The sequence below is a fragment of the Notolabrus celidotus genome, chromosome 7, assembly GCF_009762535.1.
Source record: "Notolabrus celidotus isolate fNotCel1 chromosome 7, fNotCel1.pri, whole genome shotgun sequence".
Lineage (NCBI taxonomy): Eukaryota > Metazoa > Chordata > Actinopteri > Labriformes > Labridae > Notolabrus > Notolabrus celidotus.
The window spans coordinates 16,801,045-16,824,533 of NC_048278.1; the positions used below are offsets into that span (position 1 = coordinate 16,801,045).

Consider the following 23,489-nt stretch of genomic DNA (forward strand, 5'->3'; position numbering starts at 1 on the left):
ACTTATTCTTGAAAAGATACCTTTGCAAAGACCTAAAAAGTGCACAACACATATAGAAAAGGTGTGTCTCATTCCAGCTCTGACAGCTGCCACATTTTTTAAAGCTGCTGTTGGTAGTCGTGATATAAACATCAGTTTCGGAGAGAGATTTTGAATGCCAACACTACCCCTTCCCACCAGATTTCCTCTCATTCACCTCCCCCTCCCCTCTCTGCTCCTGTAACCCTGCCCACAAAAGATCGTTCTGCGCGTTCTGTGATGAAAAAGTGGTTTCCCAGCCAATCAGGGTGACAGAGGGTCGGGGAGTAGCTCTGATTGGTTCGTGATAACGGGAAAGAGGGGAATAATAACATTGCTCGATACAAAGGCAACCGAAAACACAGAGATTTTGCCATAAATCTCAAATGACTTCACATACCGATGAGTACCGAATGGTATTAGGACCTTTTCTCCAAACCCACTAGAAAAAAAAAGTCACCTTTTTACACCATTCCTACCAACAGCAGCCTTAAGTTTCATATTTTGCTGTTATATATTGGCATCATTTCAAAATCTCAATCAGTTGGACTCTAGTTAGAGAACAAACTATTCTTGTCAGGGTTTCGTGAAATAATTGGTCTTTAACAAATATTGAAAAAGTAATTAAAAAGCCTCTTTACTACAAGCATAATGTTGGAAATAAACCTGGTCGTCATCATTTTTTCCTGAAAGCTGAATAGTAAAAACACTCAAAGCACACATGTCATCTGAGGGAGTCAGGGTTGTATAGTTATATTCATAGTAAGTGAATGTGTTCTTTTCTTCAAGTGTCTGCTTGTTTTCCATCAGTAAAGAGGTTTTTAACTAAAAAGAAATGTAATGAAGGTAAATAAAAAACCTACTATTGAGTGACGCATCTTTTAAAATACAAGCCAGAGTTGGTTTCAAGGTAATTTATGCGTAGGTGCTCTATTAGTTTCTCAAAGGGTTGATGGTAGCATGCAGTTGAAACAAAAACAGTGGGGTTTTTTCTCAAGTGTGAAAGTGTGTGTCTGTTAGTTGGGAGTGACAGAGAAGATAGAGGGATGGATGACTGACATAACCAGACAGCAGATAAATTGTCCGTCTAAAGGGCAGCCGATACGCAAAAAATTCCACCGCAAGTGTCTCCTGTCTGTTTTTTCTGTTTGATTTGATTGAAGTTTCAACAAACACAGTAGTCAAAGCCTCTGGGTTCTGTCAGCTTGTTTAAAGGTCATCATTTTAATTTTCTTACTCAGCACCTGTTATTTTTGGATGTATAGTTATATTTACTTATAGAAATTCCAGTCACTCATCAGCAGCCTTTTCTGCCCTCACCTTGTATGCAAAAATAAACACTCTCAAACAAACACTCACTGTGTGTCTACTGGAGTATTTGTCGTGTACGTATGTGTCTTAACACTGGTATGCTTGCTTGTGTATGGATTTGACCAACTCCTCAGCTTTATATCTTTTCTCACTCACTTGCTGTGTTTATTCTGTTTGTGTGTGATGTTTGAAGGTGGCAATGATTAATTGCACAGTATGGTTGAAACAAGCATTGGTTCATTAAATCCTTTGATAATGTCAGAGTTTATGTTTCCATGGAGATGAGGTTGTGCGGTCTGTACCCCCTAAGCTATTACCTCCGATTAATCATGGCTTGTTTGTGTGTAAATGTTCCAAGTGGTCAATGACGTAATTCTCCTGCTGCTCCTAAGGGAGAATCAATGTGAAATTATTTTATTAAACCTCTCTTCTCCTCCCCTCTGCTCTGCTCAGGGTATCACCACAGCCTCCCCTCCTCCCCCTACTCCTCCTCGGCTGGACCTGATGGTCAGAGATTGCTCTCATCTGGCACTCTCTCCTCTGAATACCTGAACCAGGGAGGCTTCTCCAAGGTCCTTTTCCTCATCTGTAACACAGCTGGAAGTGGCCAGCAGGCTGTCAGGTGAGCTGTGGTCTGATGGATTCTCAGACTGTTACTGTTGTAGGTTCAGTTTTTATTGATGGTTTGGATTTGATTTAAGATCGAGTTCAGACTCAGTTAATTCAGTCGTAGAGTTACAAGAATCTATTCTTGTATAGAGATGTTTTTGCACATTGCAGCAAATTCAGTTCACTTGGAATTTCTTTTTGAGGTTTGAGACTTTTTTTTATTTTTCTGTGACACTTTTTAGAGATGTAGAGACATTCTTCCTCCTGCTCTTCTGAATACTTTTTTATATGTATAAATCATGTTTATTCTTTTCCAATTTCATAATCCAGTGCTATCTCAATGTCAACTCCCAACTTCTGTTTGACTTTGACCTGTATATCTTCTGCAAGAATGCCAAAACCGAGGCAGCTTTAATTAGCATGTGCAGCTTGAGTTCCTGTTCAGCTGGAGATAAAAGCTGAAAGTGCAGAAACGTGAGACTGAATGAAGCACTTTGCTCAAATAGAAGCACTTAACTAAGGTTGTCAACATTTTTGGTACTTTTAAATACCATGTGCTACTGAACGAAACAGTATCAGTTCTTTTTATGCCCGATAATATCAAATATCTCAAAGGCCTATGACAAAAACAGGTCTCTAGTCATATTTTCAACCAGAGGCTGCCATGAGCAAATGAGAGAGAGAGAGAGAGAGATTTCCCTGGCGGTTATGATTCAAAGGACACGCCACAAACGTCCAGTAGCCTCTGCACAAACATGCAATAAGGTACTGAATAATTTGCTGCTAAAGTTGCGCTTCTTCTGGCCTGCTGTATGTCTCTCTGCTCCGCCCTCCATCACAGCCACTTTACCGCTAGCTGTTATCATTCACAGGTCGACAATTACAGGCATTTTGTGAGCTCCTTTAGCTACTGATATAGACAAGCATGTTACCTATATGTCTGTTGCAGACAGACAAAGAAGAGAGTAGAGCCCTCGTCCCTGTAGGTTTTCTATTAGTTCTAACCTGCAGACTGTTTACAAGAAGATTCATGTTATAACACAATAATTAACGCCCATAAAATAACTACATTTGAAAGAGATATGAGGAAATACAGACAGAGAATACACTGTCTGCAGTCACACACACCACTACACCTCCTCTGGATTATTACAGATAACTCTCTGGAAATATTTTATTAAGACTCAATATTATTTTTAAGAAAATCTTGTCAATGTAATCTTTAATTATGAATCAATGTGTATCAAATGTTGGTCTGTGTTCAGTGACTTGTAATTCAACAAAATTAACAAATTTTGATGCCTAGGAGTTCATTTATTTGTTGGCATTATATCAAAACAGGTATCTGTACTGTTTGATTTGTTCTTACATTGTAACAAAGTTCAAAACTGGTATTGCGACCACTCAACACTCAACTTGCAAAGGCATAGTCATATCAGTTGGCACATATTACCCAAACAAAAAAAAGCAGCACCATTACTTCACAAAGCACTTAGACTGCCTGTTCTGAACAGAAACAACACAGCGGGACCAAACAGCATAAAACAGCTGTATTCCAGCTACTGCTGATTTGAGAATTTTTGTTTGTTGCTCACACATGAGCTGTCAGAAAAAAATGTTCCCCAGGGAGCTGAATCACACACAAAACAGAGATGAAATTCTCTGATCTCATCCAAGATATCCAAAGATAATAATCCTCATGTCTTGTCGGAGGTAAGCCAATGATGTTACTGTCTTTTGCACACAATCCATAGAAATGCATGATTATCTGCCATTGACTTTACAATTTATTCCACTTGACATTATAGCAAGAGCAGGGTTTAGTGGGATCATTCAGTACTGATAAAGAAGTAAATGTTCTATAGAGTACTTTCTTTCTATTGATAACATGTTGGGTCATGGCTTTTAATCCAGTCTTTCATGTAGTTTTGATTTCTTGTATGGTGAGAATTATCGTTGCATTTTGTGTGATTACATTTTTTATGGTGAAATATGAAGACTAAGGAGGAGGGTCATGTATCAACAAGCCTTAAACAATTGAACACTTGAGGTACTGATTAAGTGACATAACCTAATTTATTATAAAATTAACCACTTAAGTTATCACAATTACCACTAATTTGAACACTACTTGCTAAATGAAGAAGCTAGCACTAGATTTAGTTGACAACTTAAAGCTACTAAGAGGAATTTTAAGTATGTGTCTATTCTGGTGCCCCCCTGTGGACAACTTTAGGATATTAACTAACTAAGGTTATCAACTCTGATCTTCATGCTAATATTTTCCTGTACATCAATAAGTAGTGTTAAATGTTACATGTATCTCTCACTGTGAATCTATTCAGTGATGAATGTAAAAAAAATGAAGGTTGTTTCAGCTGTGTGCTGTTAATCACTGACACCTGCACCACAGCAGCAGTTTCATGCATTAGAAATAACAATATACTGTATAGTATTCAGTCTTGTCACTGATGATCTTGTTTGTTAAGCAGGTCATATTAAGGCTTGGTAAAGGTGTTAATTAAAATTACTTGCAGAGGCTTTGAAAACTTAAACATTGGATCCAAAAACAAGTTAGGGACAACCAACTCCAAGCACTTGACCTTAAAATGCTAGCCCACAAACCAATTTACCAATGACTACCTCCACTCTGTATGAATTCATTGGTAGACTTTCTAGTTTAGTATAGTGTGTCTACTTTAGGTTAAGCTTAGCCATCCCTTCATTTGTGCAGGAAGGTTAAACCTGGTGCATGCTTACCTGGTCTGTGTTTTTTTATCCTGTTTTAGAAACACATTTCTTACATTTTATTCCTCATCCCCACAGTACTCTGACAGGTTTGTTCAAAGACTTCAGGAAATTGCTGTATAATTAAGTAACTGTAATGGTCCTGAACCCATTATAAGTCATTTGTGCTTTGCAACACAAAGCATTATTTAATGAAAGTATTCATTCACCGAGGGCAGACAGTAATCCTCTCATGCTAAGGGGCTTATTGTGTACAAAGAAAGTGTTCCCGCTTCCATTGTTAGTGCTCTTAACTTATCAAGGGGGGCTCAGATTTTCTTACACTATTATTGGCATAAAAAAACTGACTTTTTACTCTCAGCTGACAGCAGTAAGACTGAGCTTACATTGCTGCTAAGTGCACAGTGGTCAACAGACATTACAAAGACAGGCATTCAAAAAATCTTGTTATGTTTGATGTGTCATTGATTTACCCGCCACAAGGCCCAGTTACACTGATTGTAGTTAACGTACTGCTGCCATAAATAACCAGAATGTATCAAATCTTAGTTGGTTGACCCTGTTTTGTTAAATCCTACTACTTCCTAGGGAAATTTTAATGGTGTGCATCTTTCCTTTACAAGAAGACCCGATCCAAGTCATGATGGTAATGAAGGGATTTAGGGACAAGTACACCGAACAATCCAATCTGATCTGATCTAATCTGATCTGATTATTTTTGATTCAGTCTTATGCAAATTGTTGACTGAATAAAGTACATTTTTACTTTATAAAACTGAGAAATATTTCCAGAAATAACATTTCCCTGTCTTTATTACTTTTCCAGAATGCAACAGAAAGACCAACTGTACACACAAATATTTGACATTACATACTGTATATGAATTGGAACCTGAACACACCCACACAGGGAGAGTCTCACTTCGACAGTTAGTTTGGTGGTGAAATATGAAAATTTGCTACAACACTGAAGTCTTAGCTCTTCTGTCTCTTTACAAAGCCTTGTAAACACTTAAAACATTTAATTCCCCCAAAGAACAAATTAAAGCCAATCAAACTATTAAAGGAGACAGAAAAAAACGCTACATGACAGCACTCTGTGTCTGCTCAGACAGGAGAACAATTCTGTTGTGTTAGAAAATATAATAATGTTAATCACGATGCTCAGAATCAGTTGTTATTGATGCTCACTCTGCGTTTGACGGTACCTGTTTGACTTTGTTCTCTTTATATAATGAGCATTTCTGGTGATTGGGGAAATGCTGTGTGTGATGCCTTGCATGCTTTCTGTTATAATAGTTAGTTCCTTCCATGCTGATTTATGTGTATGAAGTACCCCTATCTTTTACTCATCAATGCTTCCTCAGTTACTTCTCCTCATAGCCCTCACATATAATAACCTCTAGGGTGAGCATAAGCCATAGGTTAACCTATGGACAGACAGACTGCATACTCATAAGGCATTAATGCATTGCTGCTATACAGACAGATTTCTCTGACCCCACACAAAGTCACTTTTAGCTGTCAGTACAGGACACAGCTCTGCAGGTAAATCCTTGATGCACTAGACACCTGACAGCTTGACAGATGTGGTGATGTCAAAATAAGTTCCACTGACCTTTACACAGGTACCTTCTGCACTTTCAACAAGCTCAACCCTCTTGGAAACTAATTCATCCTGCTTTGGAGAGTGGATGTCTTACCGAGTTGATCAATCTGAAAAGACAGGGCTGAGGAATGCATTGATTTTAATTGTGAAACACCAGTACAGGGTTACGCTGAATAAAATGCATTAGGTATTTGCCATTTGGAAAAGTGCAGCACCTTAAATCTACAGAATGGTATTTACATTTTTTAGTGCTTGAATTTGCCATCATTGGTTACCTTTCCTCTCCTCCCCTCTCAGGTTTGGACCCCCCTTTCTCATGTGTGAGGACAGGAGCGTCTCCTGGGACCAGCTGCAGCAGAGCATCCTCAGCAAGCTCTATTATCTGATGCTGAATGGATCTCAGGCTCAGGTAATGCCCGCACCCCATACAACCAATAACATGTCAGCCACTCAGTTCAGAGGCTCGAACACTTCAACTCTGCAGTGCCTTAAACCCTCTTGACACCTGTGAACCAAATTAAAATAGTAGCATGGAGCAGAAGTAACCTCAGAGCTTGATCAATTTTCATTAAGATAAGGTTCTGTTTAAATTGCTTGTCTGTTCTTTGCAATTGTTCTATTTCTCTTTCTCTCATTTTAAACCAAAGACAAAGGTTGAACCACACATAGCTTTTCAAAATGTCTTTCAGATTCTTGTTTGTTTAACATTTTTAAGGTTAATCAGTAAGAGCTCATTGCTTTGCAGAGACAGCAAAATAGATATCCTAGTTTTAGCCTGTTTTAATTCCTTGTATCATTTATACAGTGAAACGACTTCTGTTCAAAGATAAAATGCTGTGAGTTCCATCGGAGCAAACCATATACTCCCAGATATACAAACACACTAAAACACAGTTCAAGTCCTTCATAAGAGAGTAGTTACGTGATGATTACAGTTAATCACAGCATTGTCAATCTACAGCCAAATTATATGAATCCCCATCGTAAGAATGTGTTCTTTATTTTATGGGGGAAAGAAGGAAATCACTGATTTGATTTGAAATGTATTGAATCCACATATTCACTTAAGTGATTACAGAGGACACATTACTACTATAATCACAGACTTAAGCAGGCAAGATGCAATTTTTATCCGTACCCAACAAGAAGTTTGTTGAAGTTTTCTGATGTCAAACTACTTATACTAAGCAAGAAAGGTAAGAGACACAAAAACTCTAGGCTATACAGATATATCTCCAAAACTGAAGATGACACATGAAGTACACAGCTAACAGAAAACAGTATTTCATATGGTTGTGTTTAAGGAATGTTTAATTGAAAAGGAAATGTCACAGGCTTTGACAGTGATGTGGCAGAAACACTAAAACAGTTGCAGCACATGTTCATGTAGTTCTGTTCACCTTGTCTCAATTTGAAAAGTTCAGATAATGCTAGCTAAAGTTTGCTAATTTCAAGAAGGCTATACAGTGAACCATTACTACTGATGCAGCTCGAACTGTGAGTGTTACAGATTATTTTCAATTGAGGAAATATAATCAATTAAGGATTTCACAAATCAGTACCCAAATTAAAATTGTGTGAAAAAGGAGTGGGGGAACCCCTTGAAAAGGACACAAGATGCCTCCAGTTCACCAGAACAACCTGCTCATTAAACATTACCTGCATGGTTGTGAAGTGTCATCACATATTACATGTTAAAGACCAGCTCTATCCCAACCTCTCCTCCTCTCACTTTGTACCACAGACTGTGACAGTGATCCCCAACAAACATCCTCTTCAGTTTTACCTGTTTGTTTAGCCACAGTTCAAGTGTTTGTACACCACAAGCCACAAACCACAGCCTTACTCTGGATTACACAGACACTCACAAGCACATTTGCGCACACACACACTGTCCTCTCTGCCGGTGGCTGAGTTGCCACAGGCAACACCATGATGACAAGCAATATTTGAGGTGGTCTTATCCAGAGCAAGCAGCTCTGAAGTGTACAAGGAAAGAACTACAGAGGAAGAGAAGGAGGAATATCAGCCTGCTTACTGATCACTATCTCAGTTTATTGAGATGCTGGTCCGACCAGATACAAATTCACTTAACCTCCTATTGCCCTCCTCATGTGCTTTTCTATAACAATCAATAGATCCTTTTGGTTAATTGTACACATACTGTTTTATCTAAAAATGCTACTTCTCAGGCCTGATGGGCGTCATTCTTACCAATAATAATCATAATTAAAAGGAAAAATGTTTAAAAAAGTAGCTCTTTTTCGTCTGATGTAAAAGTAAGAGGGTGGTTTGTGGTTTGTACTGCAAATCAATATAACGTAACAGACATGAATTGTGAGGATATATTACTGTCAGTGTGCTGCTTGTCTATCCTTTTCCACTCAGTGATGTTTTGGCACCACCCAGAGGTTTGGTTAGCAAATTACAAGATCCAGTTCAGGCTGGGAAAAGAAGGAAAACATGACTGTATTTCAAAATGTAGCTCTTACTTCTCAGCCCTGCTGTTCTGTCCAAAGAAAATAGTGTATTATGTATTGTGTGTTGTGCAAAATGATCAGTGAAGTGCGGTAAGGCAGAAAGAAAATGTATAAAATGTTGGGAAATGTGTCAGAAGACTTCTATTTTTGCTCTGTAATGACAATGGTTGCTTAATTGACTTAAAGGAGATGACATACTTCTCAAGAATGTTACACATTGGGTTGAAGAACAGTTTAAGATTGAAGAGCTCTTAAGGAAGTAATATCCAGCATTCAAGGTGAAGTGTCTACAAGACATAACTTTCAGCTAAATCAGTGTTTTTCATAAGCAAACAAGATAAATGAGTTAATTGAATTAATGTAAGTTTTACACTTTCAAGTTCAATACATGAAATTAATGAAACATTAGCTGTATTATTATGTTATTGCAGAGGATCTTGCCAACAGGCTGACTCCTAGTTAGACCCCCAGCTGGAGTCCTACCTTGATTCCTGGCTCATTTCCCATCTAGACTCTTGCTTCAACTCTCAGCTTGACTCCTAGCTCAACTCCCGCCTGGACTCCCAGCCTCTCTGGCAAAAGAGTGCCCGAGTTGTTTGTTTTTTTGTTGTATTTTTTTCCCAGACCAAACAGGTACATTTGTAAGGGGTTTAAACTTTCCCTCTGTCTTTTACTTCACTGTGATTCATCCATAGTTCTAGACAATCTTTCTGTTTTTTAATATTGGTTTTGCTTCAGTCATTTGCTTCATAGGCGGCTGAATCAATTTGGCATTGTATGGTTGTGAATTTTCATTACTGTTTCTGATACAACTGGACTTAGTTTTTTCATCTCTACCCAGCAGTTCGACAGCTCCTATTCATCATCCAGTAAAGGCTTCTGGATGCTTCACTGTCTTATTTTATTTAAGAATCTCAAAGTCTCTCAATGACTCAGACGTATGGAGTTTCTGCTCAGTTCCACCTTTAATAGTCCACTTGACAGATAAGACCATCATACTGTTCTCTTTCCATTTCGTGCTTGAAGCTGCTACAAACCAACTCATTTGTTTCTCTTAATGCTCTTCTGCAACCAGCAGAGTGCGTTAGCTACCCGATTCTGCACCGTTTCCTCTCCCCAATAACTCAGGCCTGTTTTCTTTGCTGCTGAGGCTTCAGAGGAGTTCAAATGCTTTTCTGAGGGGTTGAGGGGAGGATGTAGCAAATACTTGTTCCTAGATGTACAGTGAATCAGGGGGACTGTGATTTTTTTTGCGTGTCACTGCTGTAGTGATATTATGCAATGAGTCTGCAGGATATACAGTGGGTATGGAAAGTATTCATACCCCTTCACTTTTTCTACATTTTGTTATGTTACAGCCTTATTCCAAAATTGATTAAATTATTTTTTTCCCTCAACAATCTAAACACAATACCCCATAATGACAAAGTGAAAAAGGTTTTGTAGAAATTTTTGCAATTTAATTAAAGATAAAACACTCTAATATTGCATCTACATAAGTATTCACACCCTTTGCTTTGAAACTCAAAATTGAGCTCAGGTGCATCCTATTTCCACTGACATCCTTGAAATGTTTCTACAACGTGATTGGAGTCTACCTGTGGTAAATTCAATTGATTGACTCCAATCTGGAAAGGCACACACCTGTCTATATAAGATCCTACAGTTAACAGTGCATGTCAGAGCACAAACCAAAGCCATGAAGTCAAAGGAATTGTCTGTAGACCTCAGAGACAGGATTGTATCGAGGCACAGATCTGGGGAAGGGTACAGACAAATGTCTGCTGCATTAAAGGGCCCAAAGAGCACAGTGGTGTCCATCATACATAATGGAAGAAGTTTGCAACCACCAGGACTCTCTCTAGGGCTTGCGGGCCAGCCAAAATGAGCGATCGGGAGAGAAGGGTCTTGTTCAGGGAGGTGACCAAGAACCCAACGGTCACTCTGACAGAGCTTCAGCGTTCCTCTGTGGAGATGGGAGAACCTTCCAGAAGGCCACTCCTCAGCATAAAGCACATGAAAGTTTGCCAATAGGCACCTAAAGGACTCTCAGACCATGAGAAACCGCACTCTCTAGTCTAATGAAACCAAGATTGAACTCCTGAATTTCTTGAGGAAATCAGGCACAGCTCATCATCTGGACAATACCATCCCTACAGTGAAGCATGGTGGTGGCAGCATCATGCTGTAGGGATGTTTTTCATCTGCAGGAACTGGGAGACTAGTCAGGATCGAGAGATAGATGAACACAGCAAAGTACAGAGAGAATCTTGACGCAAACCTGCTCCAGAGCGCTCCGGACCTCAGACTGCAGCAAAGTTTCACATACAAACTGGACAACAATCCTTAGCACACAGGCATGATACCAAAGGAGGGGCTTCAGGACAAGTCTCTGAATGTCCTTGAGTGGCCCAGCCAGGGCCTGGACTTAAACCAGATTGAACATCTCTGGAAAGACCTGAAAATAGCTGTGCACTTTTTATAAGGGATGGCATTCACCCCAGTCCACTTGGCTCCCGCACCCTTGCAGCAAACATTTTTCATGCCTCCTCCACTCTCAAACACCCCTGACTAATCACTCATACCGCACACCTGGACACCGCACCTGTCACAGAACAGACCCCTTCAGTGCCACTGTCATCCAGCACTTTGCACTACAGATGTAAAACCCCGCCTCCCACTAGTGCCGTCTCTCAAATCCCGGTGATCATAACGAACAGACCCACTACCAGAAGAAACACAGTCTCATCATGCAGAAACCCGTATAATTTATTGCAGACCATTGAAAATCAATCACCTCCAACTCCCAACACAGGCTCACTAAAAATGGCCCTTTTTAATGTGAGATCCCTATCAAACAAAAGTTTTATTATGAATGATTTTATTTCTTCTAACAGCTTGGAATTTAGTTTTTTAACTGAATCCTGGTTGCAAACCAATGATTTTAGCCACCTTGTTGAACTGTGTCCCCCTCACTATAGTTGTTTTAACCAACCCAGGGCCACTGGTCGTGGTGCTGGTATAGTTTGCATCTTTAGAAAAGGTTTTAAATGTCATCAAATCGCCCTTGATGAATTTTCTTCCTTTGAAGCGCTCACTTTTAAACTGTGTGGTCCTCATACAGTTGTATTTGTATTAATATGCCGTCCTCCAAAACCTATTGGCAGCTTTTTAGCAGAACTCCCAGAATTTGTATCCACTCTTGCTTTAAATTATGACAGAGTTGTTTTATGTGGGGATTTTCATATTCATGATGATGACCCAAATAATCATTACGCAGCAGATTTTTTAAACATCACTACGCCTTTTAACTTCGAACAGCATGTGAACAGACAAACACGTAATCGTGGTCATACTCTGCACCATGTTTTTACCCTGGGAATGACAATATCTTCCATATCATTACTTAATTTTACTATATCTGACCACCAATGTGTAGTTTTTTACTGTGATTCACCAGCTGTAGACACTGTTCCACCCCACTCACTGTGCTGCATCTTTCACGAACATAGTGCGGCAAAATTCTGCCAAGTATTTGAAAGCCAATGCCCTCACCAACCCGTACATTCACCCACCAATGACTTAACCCATCTTTTTAACTTGACGTGTTTGTCCTTTTGAAATACCATCGCACCTTTTAAAGTAAGGTGTAAGTCAGCCAAAAGGAAGCAGCCTTGGATTAATAAAAATATCCATAATAACAAAAGGAACTGCAGAAGGGCAGAGCACAAATGGAAGAAAACTGGCTTACAAGTACCCTACAACATCATGAAAGACCTTTTATCTCAATACAACACCTTGGTTAAGAGTGCAAGAGCACAGTATTTCTCTGAATTGATTTTTACTCATCAACACAACCCACATTTTTTATTTAAAATGGTCGATCAACTTGTAAATCTAGAGCCCCCTCCTGCCCAGGTTTTTAGTAACACTGACTGTGAGAAGTTTTTATCATATTTTACTGAGAAAGTGGATTTTATCAGAGCCTTTATCACTCTTGATTTTAATTACTCTGACGTCCCTACTATACACGACGGTTTTAATCCCTTCTATCAGTTTTATCCAGTTACTTTAGATGAACTTTTAGAAATAGTATCACGTATGAGAGTGTCCTCCAGCCCTCTTGATGTGATATCTACAAGGTTTTTACTGAAAGTAATGGATTCTGTGGGGCCTTGGCTGCTTTCCATTTTTAATTGCTCCATGTCTAATGGTTGTGTCTCTGATTATTTTAAAAATGCCTGTGTCCAACCCTTGTTAAAAAAAACCTGGACTGGATCCTTCCCTTCCCGAGAATTATAGGCCCATTTCTAAGTTACCTTTTATTTTAAAGATTTTAGAAAGAGTAGTGTCCAAACAACTCCTCTCTTTTCTGGGAAATAACAAGACTTTTGAAAAATTCCAGTCTGGCTTTCGCAAGCATCACAGCACAGAGACGGCACTACTTAAAGTCACTAATGACCTTTTAATGGCTGCAGATAAAGGCATGTGCTCAGTCCTTGTGCTCCTGGATCTGAGTGCAGCCTTTGACACTATAGACCACAACATTTTATCCGACAGATTAGAGCATTGGGTAGGGGTTTCTTGTACGGTTTTAGAATGGTTCAAATGTTATTTTAATAATAGAAGGTTCTGTGTGTCTGTAAATAAGTGTGTTTCTGGTTTTACTGAGGTGAAGTATTGTGTGCCTCAGGGGTCGGTTTTAGGTCAGATTAAATTTTTTCCTTGTATATGCTGCCCCTGGGGTACATCATAAGCAAGCATGGTATTTTATTTCATTTTTATGCAGATGATTCACAGTTATACCTGCCCATCAGACACACAGACCCAGGCATGCTGAGTTCACTGAACAATTGCTTGTCAGAAATAAAGAGCTGGATGTCAAGAAACTTTTCACAATTAAACTCAAACAAGACAGAGATCATTTTAATCGGACCACCACACATGACCAAGCAGTTACTGCCATCTGCTGGTCAAATGGTGAATCACATAAAACCTGTTGCAAAGACTCTTGGCGTCTGGTTTGACGGCAATTTAATGTTTGAACATCATATAACAAATCTTGCACAGTCGTGTTTTTACCACCTTAACTTTGAAGACACAGACGATTTTACATCTTCTCCAGACTGAACAGAACTCAGCTGCCAGGGTTTTAACTAGAACCCAAAAATTCGACCACATCTCTCTGGTTTTAGCTTCCTTGCAATGGCTACCTGTATGTTTTAGAATTGATTTTAAAATTTTACTGATTACTTTTAAAGCCCTGCATGGTCTTGCTCCGAGCTATATAGCAGACCTTTTAATACCCTATATATGAGCCGACACATACACTGAGATCCTCGGGCAGAGGTTTACTGTGCATTCCAAATACTAAGAAATATATTTTAAAATAATTGTATTCCTTTAGATTTATTTTAGGGGAATTTTATGTCTTTTAAAATATGTTTTATTTCTTTATCTTGACTTGTGTGTTTTTATGATCTGCCTGTTTTATTTTGCTGACAATGTAAAGCACTTAGTAACCTGGTTTTTAAAGGTGCTCTACAAATAAAATTATTATTATTATTATTATTATTATTATTATTATTATTATTATTATTATTACCAATGAAAGGCTTTATGATGTGGTAATATCTCGCAACCTGAGGGCAGACAACAGAAGAGTGTCTATTTCTCGGTTTTATTGCATGTTCCTTCACAGAAGAAGCCAAATAACTTGTGTAATCATTGTCAGGTGTGATCGTGGTTAAATTGATGGGGATGTAAGAGTCTTAAGACACAGCTGAGTGATTCTTTGGCCTGTCCTGCTCATTAGGTGATTGGTAACATCAGGGTTTTGCAACTGAGGCCACAACATCAATTGGTATAAATTTAAAGCCTCTAGAAGTAGTCTTGGACACATGTTGTTCTCTAAACATGACTAAGATTGTGTGAATCTTAATCTTTGAGAATGTGTGAGTTTTAATCCTTGTGAAGAAGCTCTGAGATGAATGAAATGATTAAAGGGTTCATTTCGGTTAAGACAAGATCAGTTGTGATTCTGTGTCCGGGCGGGACAGTAAAGGCTGATTTATACTTCTGCGTCTCCCCTACGCAGCAGGGGCTGACGCGGACATGAGCCCCACATACTTGTGCATTGATGTGTCCGTGTCACGCAGCAATTCTCCGCCGAAACGCATGAGGGCGTTGCGGTCTCTCTGATAGCCGGTCACCTGCTTCTGGCCCAGCTACGATCTCTGTTTACTTTTCCACAGAGATTCAGAGCGTGTTATGTTAATCTACAGCTGATACATGTTGCTGTTTATCATACAGACATTATTACATGAAGAATAGAGAGGAGGAGATGAAATACACAGAAGTGCTGTGAATGCCGGAGAGACAAAGCCGCCGAGCGGACCAATCACAGGGAATGCAGTCCGCGTCGATTCTACTTGTAGTTACATTTTGGAGAAGGTGCATGTCAGCTACGTGCGTAGGCCTCGGCGTAGGTACGGGAGCTACACAGATCCCCGGCGTAGGGTACGCCGTTGATTCAAAGCAGAAGTATAAATCAGCCTTAAAACTCTGCAAGTTACGGACTTCAGAGCAGTGAAGGAGGCCAGATTATTTAGAATAATACCTCCTAATTTAAATAAATGATAATAACCAACACTATTTACTATGTACGTTAAGCTACATAAGTACAGAGATATAGAGAGAGTAGATCAAACATAACTGGCTGCATATAAAATGTAAATGTCCTAAGTGTTTGCTGTGTGTTTTTGTTGATTGTTACTGTTCTGGTTTTTGTTTTCAACTATGTAACGCACTTTGAATTGCTCTTTGTATGAATGGTGCTTTATACTGTAAATGTAAATCTAATCCTCCTTTGCAGTCTCAGCCGTCTTTTGGCTCCTCCAGCTCCTCCTCCTCTATCGTCAGACAGAAACTCTTGTCTTTGTAATTCCCATTGAACAGGGTGACAGCACTATTTTTATGATAAGAGAATGCATAAAACATTAACATAAATTGTACATGATAAAATATGCCTGCCTAACGTAAAACAACGTCTCGAAAGTTTAGCATAAGGCAATTAGCTATGAACTGTTGGAATCACTTTAATCAGCATAAAAAAAAAAAATAACTGTGATGTATTTTGATCGAGTGCTCGGTGCTCGATTGTGTTTGTCTGTTGTAATCAGATGTGGGCTCGGGATTGTTTGCTGTTGCCATGACTACCACTAAAGGACAACGGCTACCGGAAGTCTCATCTCAGTGTCTTAATACAGGAGGGTCCACATATAACACAAACTACACCAAACTATAACAAAATAACCATAAAATAGTTAACATGAAACAAAATTAAATGAACATATCTTGCCTTCATGTGTTGCATATAATATGAAGTTAATCATACTGCTGTGAATCTTTAAACCTTGAATTTATCCTACCTCTATCCCCCTTTTACGGTTGAAACAACAATGAATGTAAACACAGAGGTTGTGATAGGACTGTAGTGCAAATGAAACAATTGTGTCTCTCATGAGGAAATGAAAGGGGTCGAGATCAATAGACCAAAAGGTCGTGCCCACGAGTTTATGTTTTTTCAATGTAACACTATTGAGGAATCAGGTTAACCAAGGTAATCAAAACGCAGAAAAACCGAGAGGGGTCCAGCTGCAGACCTCCATTCTCTTAATCCTGACGTCACTTCCATCTGACGGTGGAGGTGAGCTCAGAGTGGAGGTCTGCAGCTGGACTGTCTTGCAAATCCCTACTGATTTATTCTCAGTTGCCTTTTTGCTATTGTAATCCTCCGTGCTTAGTGCCGTGCATGCGTATGACTATGCAAAGGAAAATAAACTTAAAAACTTTTTTTTCAAATATCTTTTCAGTATATGTCGGTCAGGGAAGATGGCCGTCTAACATGAGTCTGGTTCTGCTCGAGGTTTCTGCCTGTTAAAAGGAACATTTTCCTTGCAACTGTAACTTGCTAAATGCTGAAAAGTGCTCTACTCATGTTGGATTAAGATGACAAAGACTGAGTCTTACCCTGTCTTGATTTTGGGTCTTTGTTAATAATTTAACATAGGCTAGACCTGCTATGTTTGTAAAAGTGTCTTGAGATAATGTTTGTTGTGATTTGGCGCCATACAAGTAAAGATTAATTAACTGATTGGTACTGCTGCTAAATTAAGAAACCATTTGTGTTATCCGTCCCCCATCAGAAAATTGCAATGACATCTCTTGCATCATTGCCTCTCTGAACTCTTGAATATGAGGTGACACTATTCAAAGCGAGACTGTCTCACATAATGTGCAAGTGTTATCTCCACTGTGAGCATTCATCTTTGCTTTTCCTCAGAGAAAACACTGGGATATTTAAAGTAGCTGTCCTTATAAAAATGCTTGTTTTTCCCCCAGCATTTTTTTTGTTTGTGTGTGAATAAGTTGAAATGCATAACTATTTTTTCTGGACAGAGTAACACATTTTTTAACTTTTGTTTGAGGAGAATACACCTCAGTATTGTCTGTTGTTTCTTAATGGTTTCTCACATTCTACAGAAAACATCTGTCATTGATTTATAAATCAGGATAGCAGACTTCACACCCTAATCATTACCTTGCTGTTGTGTTTGCTGTTTAAAAATCAATGTTAAATGCTGCAAGGCTTTTCCTTGAGTTTTATTCCTGTCAGATTTCTGAAGATAGGCATCACTGACTGCACCTGTCTGCAATTTGTTTTGTTTATTTTATCTTTTCAAAAATGAAAAACGTAATTTCTGTATTATCTTTGCAAGAGGGATCATCTTTTCAACAGCCATGGGTCGCACTCTCTCTGTAGATACTAATCAATTGTTTAAGGTGAATAAACAGCTCTTTAAATCTGCAGTCTAAGCACACATAAGTCCTTAAATGTGTTCATCTCCCGGCAGAATGCTGGGGTGCTGTTCAGGATCAGAGTGGTTGGGGGATCAGCAGCCTCCAGCTACCTCTCCCCACAGGACAGCCGACCACTGTACCATCCAGCTGTTGACAGGTAGGACACACACAAGACTCAAAATGTATTATTCTGACTGTGCTAGGTCTGCAGCAGGATCTCCTGAACATTCCTCTTACAAAAGAGACTTTGGACACTTGTGACCATAGTTGATGGTATTTTCACACTCTCAGAACTTGTGCTACCCTACAAAGAAGAGGCCCTAATTAAAGGAAGACGCTGCACCTTCTTGTAAAGATTGACGTTTCAAGCAAAAATAGTTTTAGATGGTCACTGGGAACTGTTTCATAAATATCCAAAAGTACTTTACAAATGTTGTAACATTTAAGGTGACATATCATGCAAAATCGACTTTTTAATGGTTCTCTACCTGAAATATGTTTCCCTGGCATGTCTACAGACCCCCCGAAAATGGAAAAAATCCATTCTGCCCCTGTTTTGATTTCTACATCTTTCTGTAAATGTGTGCTGAAACAAGCCGTTTCAGACTGCAGTGTTTTTGTTACGTCACAACAATATCCGGTCTGTCACGGAGTCAGAGCTCGTAGCTTGTTCAGCCCATAGACTGTATAAAATACAACTCAACTTCTCCTCCGTTTTTCATTCCCTGCACAAATGTGTGCTGACAAGGAGCTTAGGAGGGAGGCATGCTAGTTGTAGGCTGACTTAATAAACACCGAGGTTTTACTCCCCACGTCTGCAGATTTGAAGATCTAGTGGAACATTTTTATTTATCATGGATAAGTGCTGGCGCTAGTAAGCATAGCCACATAGCTACATTTTCGTAGCTGTGTACCAAGACACACGTCTACATACTGATAAATAAAACAACAAGAAACACTAAATCTGTGACCAATCGTTCAGAAAGGTCCTGCTACAGGTGCCTCTCCATCAGGATCAGATTCTGGATCAAATTCAGAGGGTTGAAGTAACGCGGTCTGTGAGCAGAGTGTATATTCAGCCAACACGTAAACAATAGATCAACGTGCTGGAGAGCCGAGGCCACATCCACTTCCTGAGGGGGCGTAGTCAGAGGGAAAACAGACCGTTCTGAACAGGACTGAAGAAGAGGGCTTTTCAGGCATGCCAAAATCTGATTTCAAAGTGTTTTTTTGAGCATAAACGTTAAAGACATGTTTTGGGGACCTCTTAGACCAATATATTTTGATGAAAAAAGCATAATATGTCACCTTTAAACAGTTAACTGTTAGTATTTAATCAGAAGGAATGCCTATAGAAACACACTTTCACTGATGATGGACAAATTTCTGCTTCTACAAAGGACAACAACATTATGAACTTTGCTTAACAGCAATGTGGACACGCTCATACATAGGGAACATGAGTACTGTACAACAGTTTGTCTTTGAATGTTCAAGGTAGTTAGAGTTAACACTTGAAAGTGCACTTATTTTTCCATGCAGCCTATAAGTTGGGATGGTGAAGTAAGGAAGAATCCAATATTTACTGTACTTTAGAAACAGCATAAACAAGCCTTTTCAATGGCTAGTCCACAGCGATGAACCACTGCTTACAGGGAAACATGCACATAGCTTCTAATTAGGGCTGCAACTGAAGTGTGATGGACTCATTTTGAGAACCTTGGCAAACAGGCTTTCAAGTGCTCTTGACAAAAAAGGCTACAGCACCCTTCAAAAAAGGAATGGCCCATAAGAGGATTACGGGGAACAGAGATAATGATCTAAGTTTCAAGGTGGGAAGATAAAGCCATTTTTGCAGGAAGATAAAGAGAATCAAGTGGTCTCTTTACAGCTGAGGAGCTTAGTTTGAACCTCCCCTGTTGTTCCACTGAGCTGCACTGAAGGTCAGATCTTCCACAAAGGAGTGAGGAAATGAAAGTATATGCCGCTTTCAATTGATGTGTGTGTGTGTGCGTGAGAGCATGCGTGCGTGTGTTATGTCCTTGTAATAAATGCAGTTTCTGTTTTCCTCATCTGCTACAGCTGTCTCTACTAATGCATGTGTTATTTAACAGATGTATCACAACAATAATATTCTTACTTGACATACCCATAAAACAACATTATTATTAAAACTCATTAAGTCTCACAGGCCCTCAGTCAGCGCAGCGCTCACTTCTTAACAATAGTTGATTTATTTTTTTATTCTATTTGAAGCATGAAGTCTTTACCATAGCAGTTACTGGAGGCTCCGGTCAGCAATAACTGTGCATTAGAAAAATCGCACACATAATTCCGTGAAGTAGCTTTAGTTAGAAGAATCACATAATGATCCTCTGTACTGAGAAAAAACCCTCTCCAAACGCTCCCTTGAAGGAGCCTTTATTAATCGGTTGGCTTGTCTTGTGTCAATTAGAGCGGCTCATGCGTAGAATTATGTTTAGTGCTGACACACAAAGTTCTTCCTTAATATGCGGATTGTGTTTATACCTCGTTCTGCTAATCCCCCCCCCCCCCCCCCCCCCCCCCCTCTGCAAATGCAATTAACAGAAAGTTGACATTGAAAACTTTCTCCACACAATTCATACCAGTGAGCATAGATAGTGTAAAGGAAAATAAAATATGGAGGGCAGTGATACAAAGTTCAAACAAACTGTTGTTCTTGATTTAACTCCACCCCTTATGTAGGGCCCTCTCTCATTAGGATGGGACCAAAACAGCCTTGACTTGACAAAACATGGGCCCCACTGGACCTCTGTGTGCTGTGGTGTTTTGCATTAAGAGGTTGTTGAAGTCCTGTAAATTATGAGGTGGGGCCTCCATGGATTAGACTCTTGATTCTTGATTGAATTGCGATTTTGGGACTTTGGGCGCCTTCATGTTCCTCAAGGCCATCTCTTTTGATTGCTCTGATGTTCATGTCCCAATACTCAGCTCTATATTATGCAAAAAATTGTGTACAACTGTATGTTCTGACATATTTCTTTCAGAACCACTTCAGCTATTATCGCTCTTGTAGCTCTACTGTTGAACTGGACCACTTGGGCCAATCTTCGCCTCACTCACACACATCAGAAAGCTCTGACTACCCATGACCTTGTCCCCAGTTTACCACTCTTGGTAGGAAAAGCCCCACAAGAGCTGCAGTGTTTGAGATGCTCTGACCCAGTCATCCAGCCATGACAACTTGGCCCTCGTCAAAGTTCAGGTTCTGTGGCTCGCCCATTTTCCCAAAGTTCACCTCCTTTGGCTCGCCCATTTCCCATGCTTCCAACATATAAACTTAGAGGACAAAACATTTGCTTGGAGCCAAACGTATTCCTCCCATTGACCACTGACTGACCACCACAAGTGCTACTATAAAGTGATAATAATATCCACCTCACCTGTCAGTGGTCATAATGCTACAGCTGATCGGGGTACACATATAAAGCATCAAACACGCCATAATCAAGGTTAGAAATAAAGGTGCAACATTTGAAGCAACAAGCAGTAAAGTGTGCACACTTTTCTTTATTGAAAGAATTTAATTTCGTCATGTTGGTCTTTGACTAGCTAACTATACAAATACCAGCATTATGTGTGCTTTGAGGACAGAGTGAAAACACTCACAGTCACATTCAGTCAATATCTTGCTGGAAACTCAGGCTTATTTCTTATTGAAATCAAAGAGGTTTAAACTTTGAGTTGTCCTCGTGTGCACATTGAGTTGCCCTCATGTATGAAATGCGCTATACAAATAAAGCTACCTTGCCTTGCCTTGCCTGAACTTTGAAACATATCCAAACATCCTTGACAGAAAAAAACATTACTTTTGAAATTAACATTCAGTGTTTGTTAAATCTTACCTTTCTATGAGAGAGTACTGATGCTTTTTATCTTTGCTTCCCTGACATCAAAGCGTCAAACTTATCTCTGTTATACACATGCAACTTACCCCACTACACAACGACTCATCATGCCTTATTGCATATGAATCCATTAAGTGGAACCTGGTCTCATCAGGTATCAGCCTGTGAGCTCAAGCTGTTGTCTGTGTGAAAGGGAAAATAAACTGATGTGAAAATACAAAGCAAAAACATTTCAAAGAAGTTTCATTTTCCCCAAAGAAGGTTTTTATTTTGTTTTGTGAAAGGAAAATCAAACTGGTGGTTTTATCATTTCAGCCTTGAAATGAGGCAAGACTTTCAAGCTCTTACAGAACTTCTACCGTAAGTTGTGTTCTGTTCATCTTAGGTTTAATCTTGACATTTTCTGCTTTTGCTGTATTTCAGAGCTCTTAAGTTCTGTGGTCCAGGAGGACCTCCGCATGTGAAGCTTGTCATTGAGTGGGAGCACAAGACTAAAGAATGGTGAGCATCAAGTTCTTTCTTTGTATACGCTCAATTATGTAGGTGATACACACACATACAGAAAATGTATCATTTAAAGAACAGAGATTCAGTTTTGTCAATCAACAGTGACAACAGCATACACACCCACTGATCTGAAGAGGGAAACACACTTTCAGTAGCCAACTCAAACTTATAAAGCTTTCTTGTGTGTGCATGTGTTCAGTCTGTTTGGCAGCATTCAGGAAGAGGTGGTGAAGGATGCAGAGAGTGTTAGGAACCAACAACAGCAGCATCTGCAGCAGCACAGCTGTACACTGGATGAATGTTTTCAGCTGTATACCAAAGAAGAGCAGGTAAGACTCACAGTAACACAACCTATTCCCCACAGTAAGTACCACCATCTGTTTGTCTTGGACTTTTCTCCTGCCCCAGGCTCAGGACTTCTTTTGGGAAGGGATGCATGTGTTGGGAAAAAAGTTTTGCAAAAGGTTGTTAGCAGTTTTGTATAGCTTTTTTAGAATCCTAGGAAGGTTGCATGGCATTGTATACATAACCTCAAGTCATTTAACTTGATTCAGTGTCTAGATTTCAAGTTTTACAATGATATTTATAAAAACAAAAAAACAAACAAGGTTTTAGTATAAAAAAATAACCTGCCTGATATGTGTTACCTTTCCCTCAACTTCTCTTGAGGTTAGTTTCTCCAGGCGTCATCACAACATTACTCTTGGCAACTGATATGGCATCCCAACCTGAGACAGGTTATCTGCAGTTGTTGTACTTTAATGCATTTAAACAATTTTGAAGCACATTTTTTTAAATCAAATTTAAGACTTTTTTTCTAGATCTTTTTCAAACCCAAATAAAGAAAAATGATTACCCTTTCTGCATTTAACACTTACAGTGCTGTGAAAAAGTATTTGCCCCCTTACTGATGTATCAAATTATTGCACATTTTTCACACTTAAATGTTTCAGATCATCAAACACATTTTAATATAAGACAAAGATAACCAGAGTAAACATTAAAAGCAGTTTTTAAATGAAGATTTCATTTATTAAGGAAAAAAAGTTATCCAAACCCACCTGACCGTATGTGAAAAAGTATTTGCCCCCCCTTGTGAAATCACAAATGAATTGTGATAAACCTGATTTTTTCGAAAGCTGAGCTCAAATTCAGTAGCCACATCCTGGCCTGATTACTGCCAGACCTGTTGAATCAAGAAATCACTTAAATAGAGCCTCTCTGACAAAGTGAAGTGGGCTAAAAGATCTCAAAAAGCAACACATCATGCCACGATCCAAATAAATTCAAGAACAGATGAGAAACAAAGTCATTGACATCTATCAGTCTGGAAAGGGTTACACAGCCATTTCTAAGGCTTTGGGACTCCAGAGAACCCCAGTGAGAGCCATGATCCACAAATGGAGAAGGCTTGGAACAGTGGTGAACCTTCCCAGTAGTGGCTGGCCTTCCAAA

The 23,489-nt window shown here is 39.3% G+C and overlaps 1 protein-coding gene across 1 annotated transcript in view; it reads left to right on the forward strand.

Annotated features, from left to right (window-relative positions):
- The window catches only part of usp43a (ubiquitin specific peptidase 43a), a 137,486-nt gene that overhangs the window by 89,933 nt on the left and 24,064 nt on the right, over window positions 1-23,489 (forward strand). The window contains exons 7-11 of the mRNA XM_034689029.1: window positions 1,783-1,951; window positions 6,593-6,704; window positions 17,691-17,794; window positions 21,951-22,028; window positions 22,234-22,363. Of these exons, the coding sequence (XP_034544920.1) occupies window positions 1,783-1,951; window positions 6,593-6,704; window positions 17,691-17,794; window positions 21,951-22,028; window positions 22,234-22,363 (593 nt within the window). The remainder of the gene's footprint in view (window positions 1-1,782; window positions 1,952-6,592; window positions 6,705-17,690; window positions 17,795-21,950; window positions 22,029-22,233; window positions 22,364-23,489) is intronic.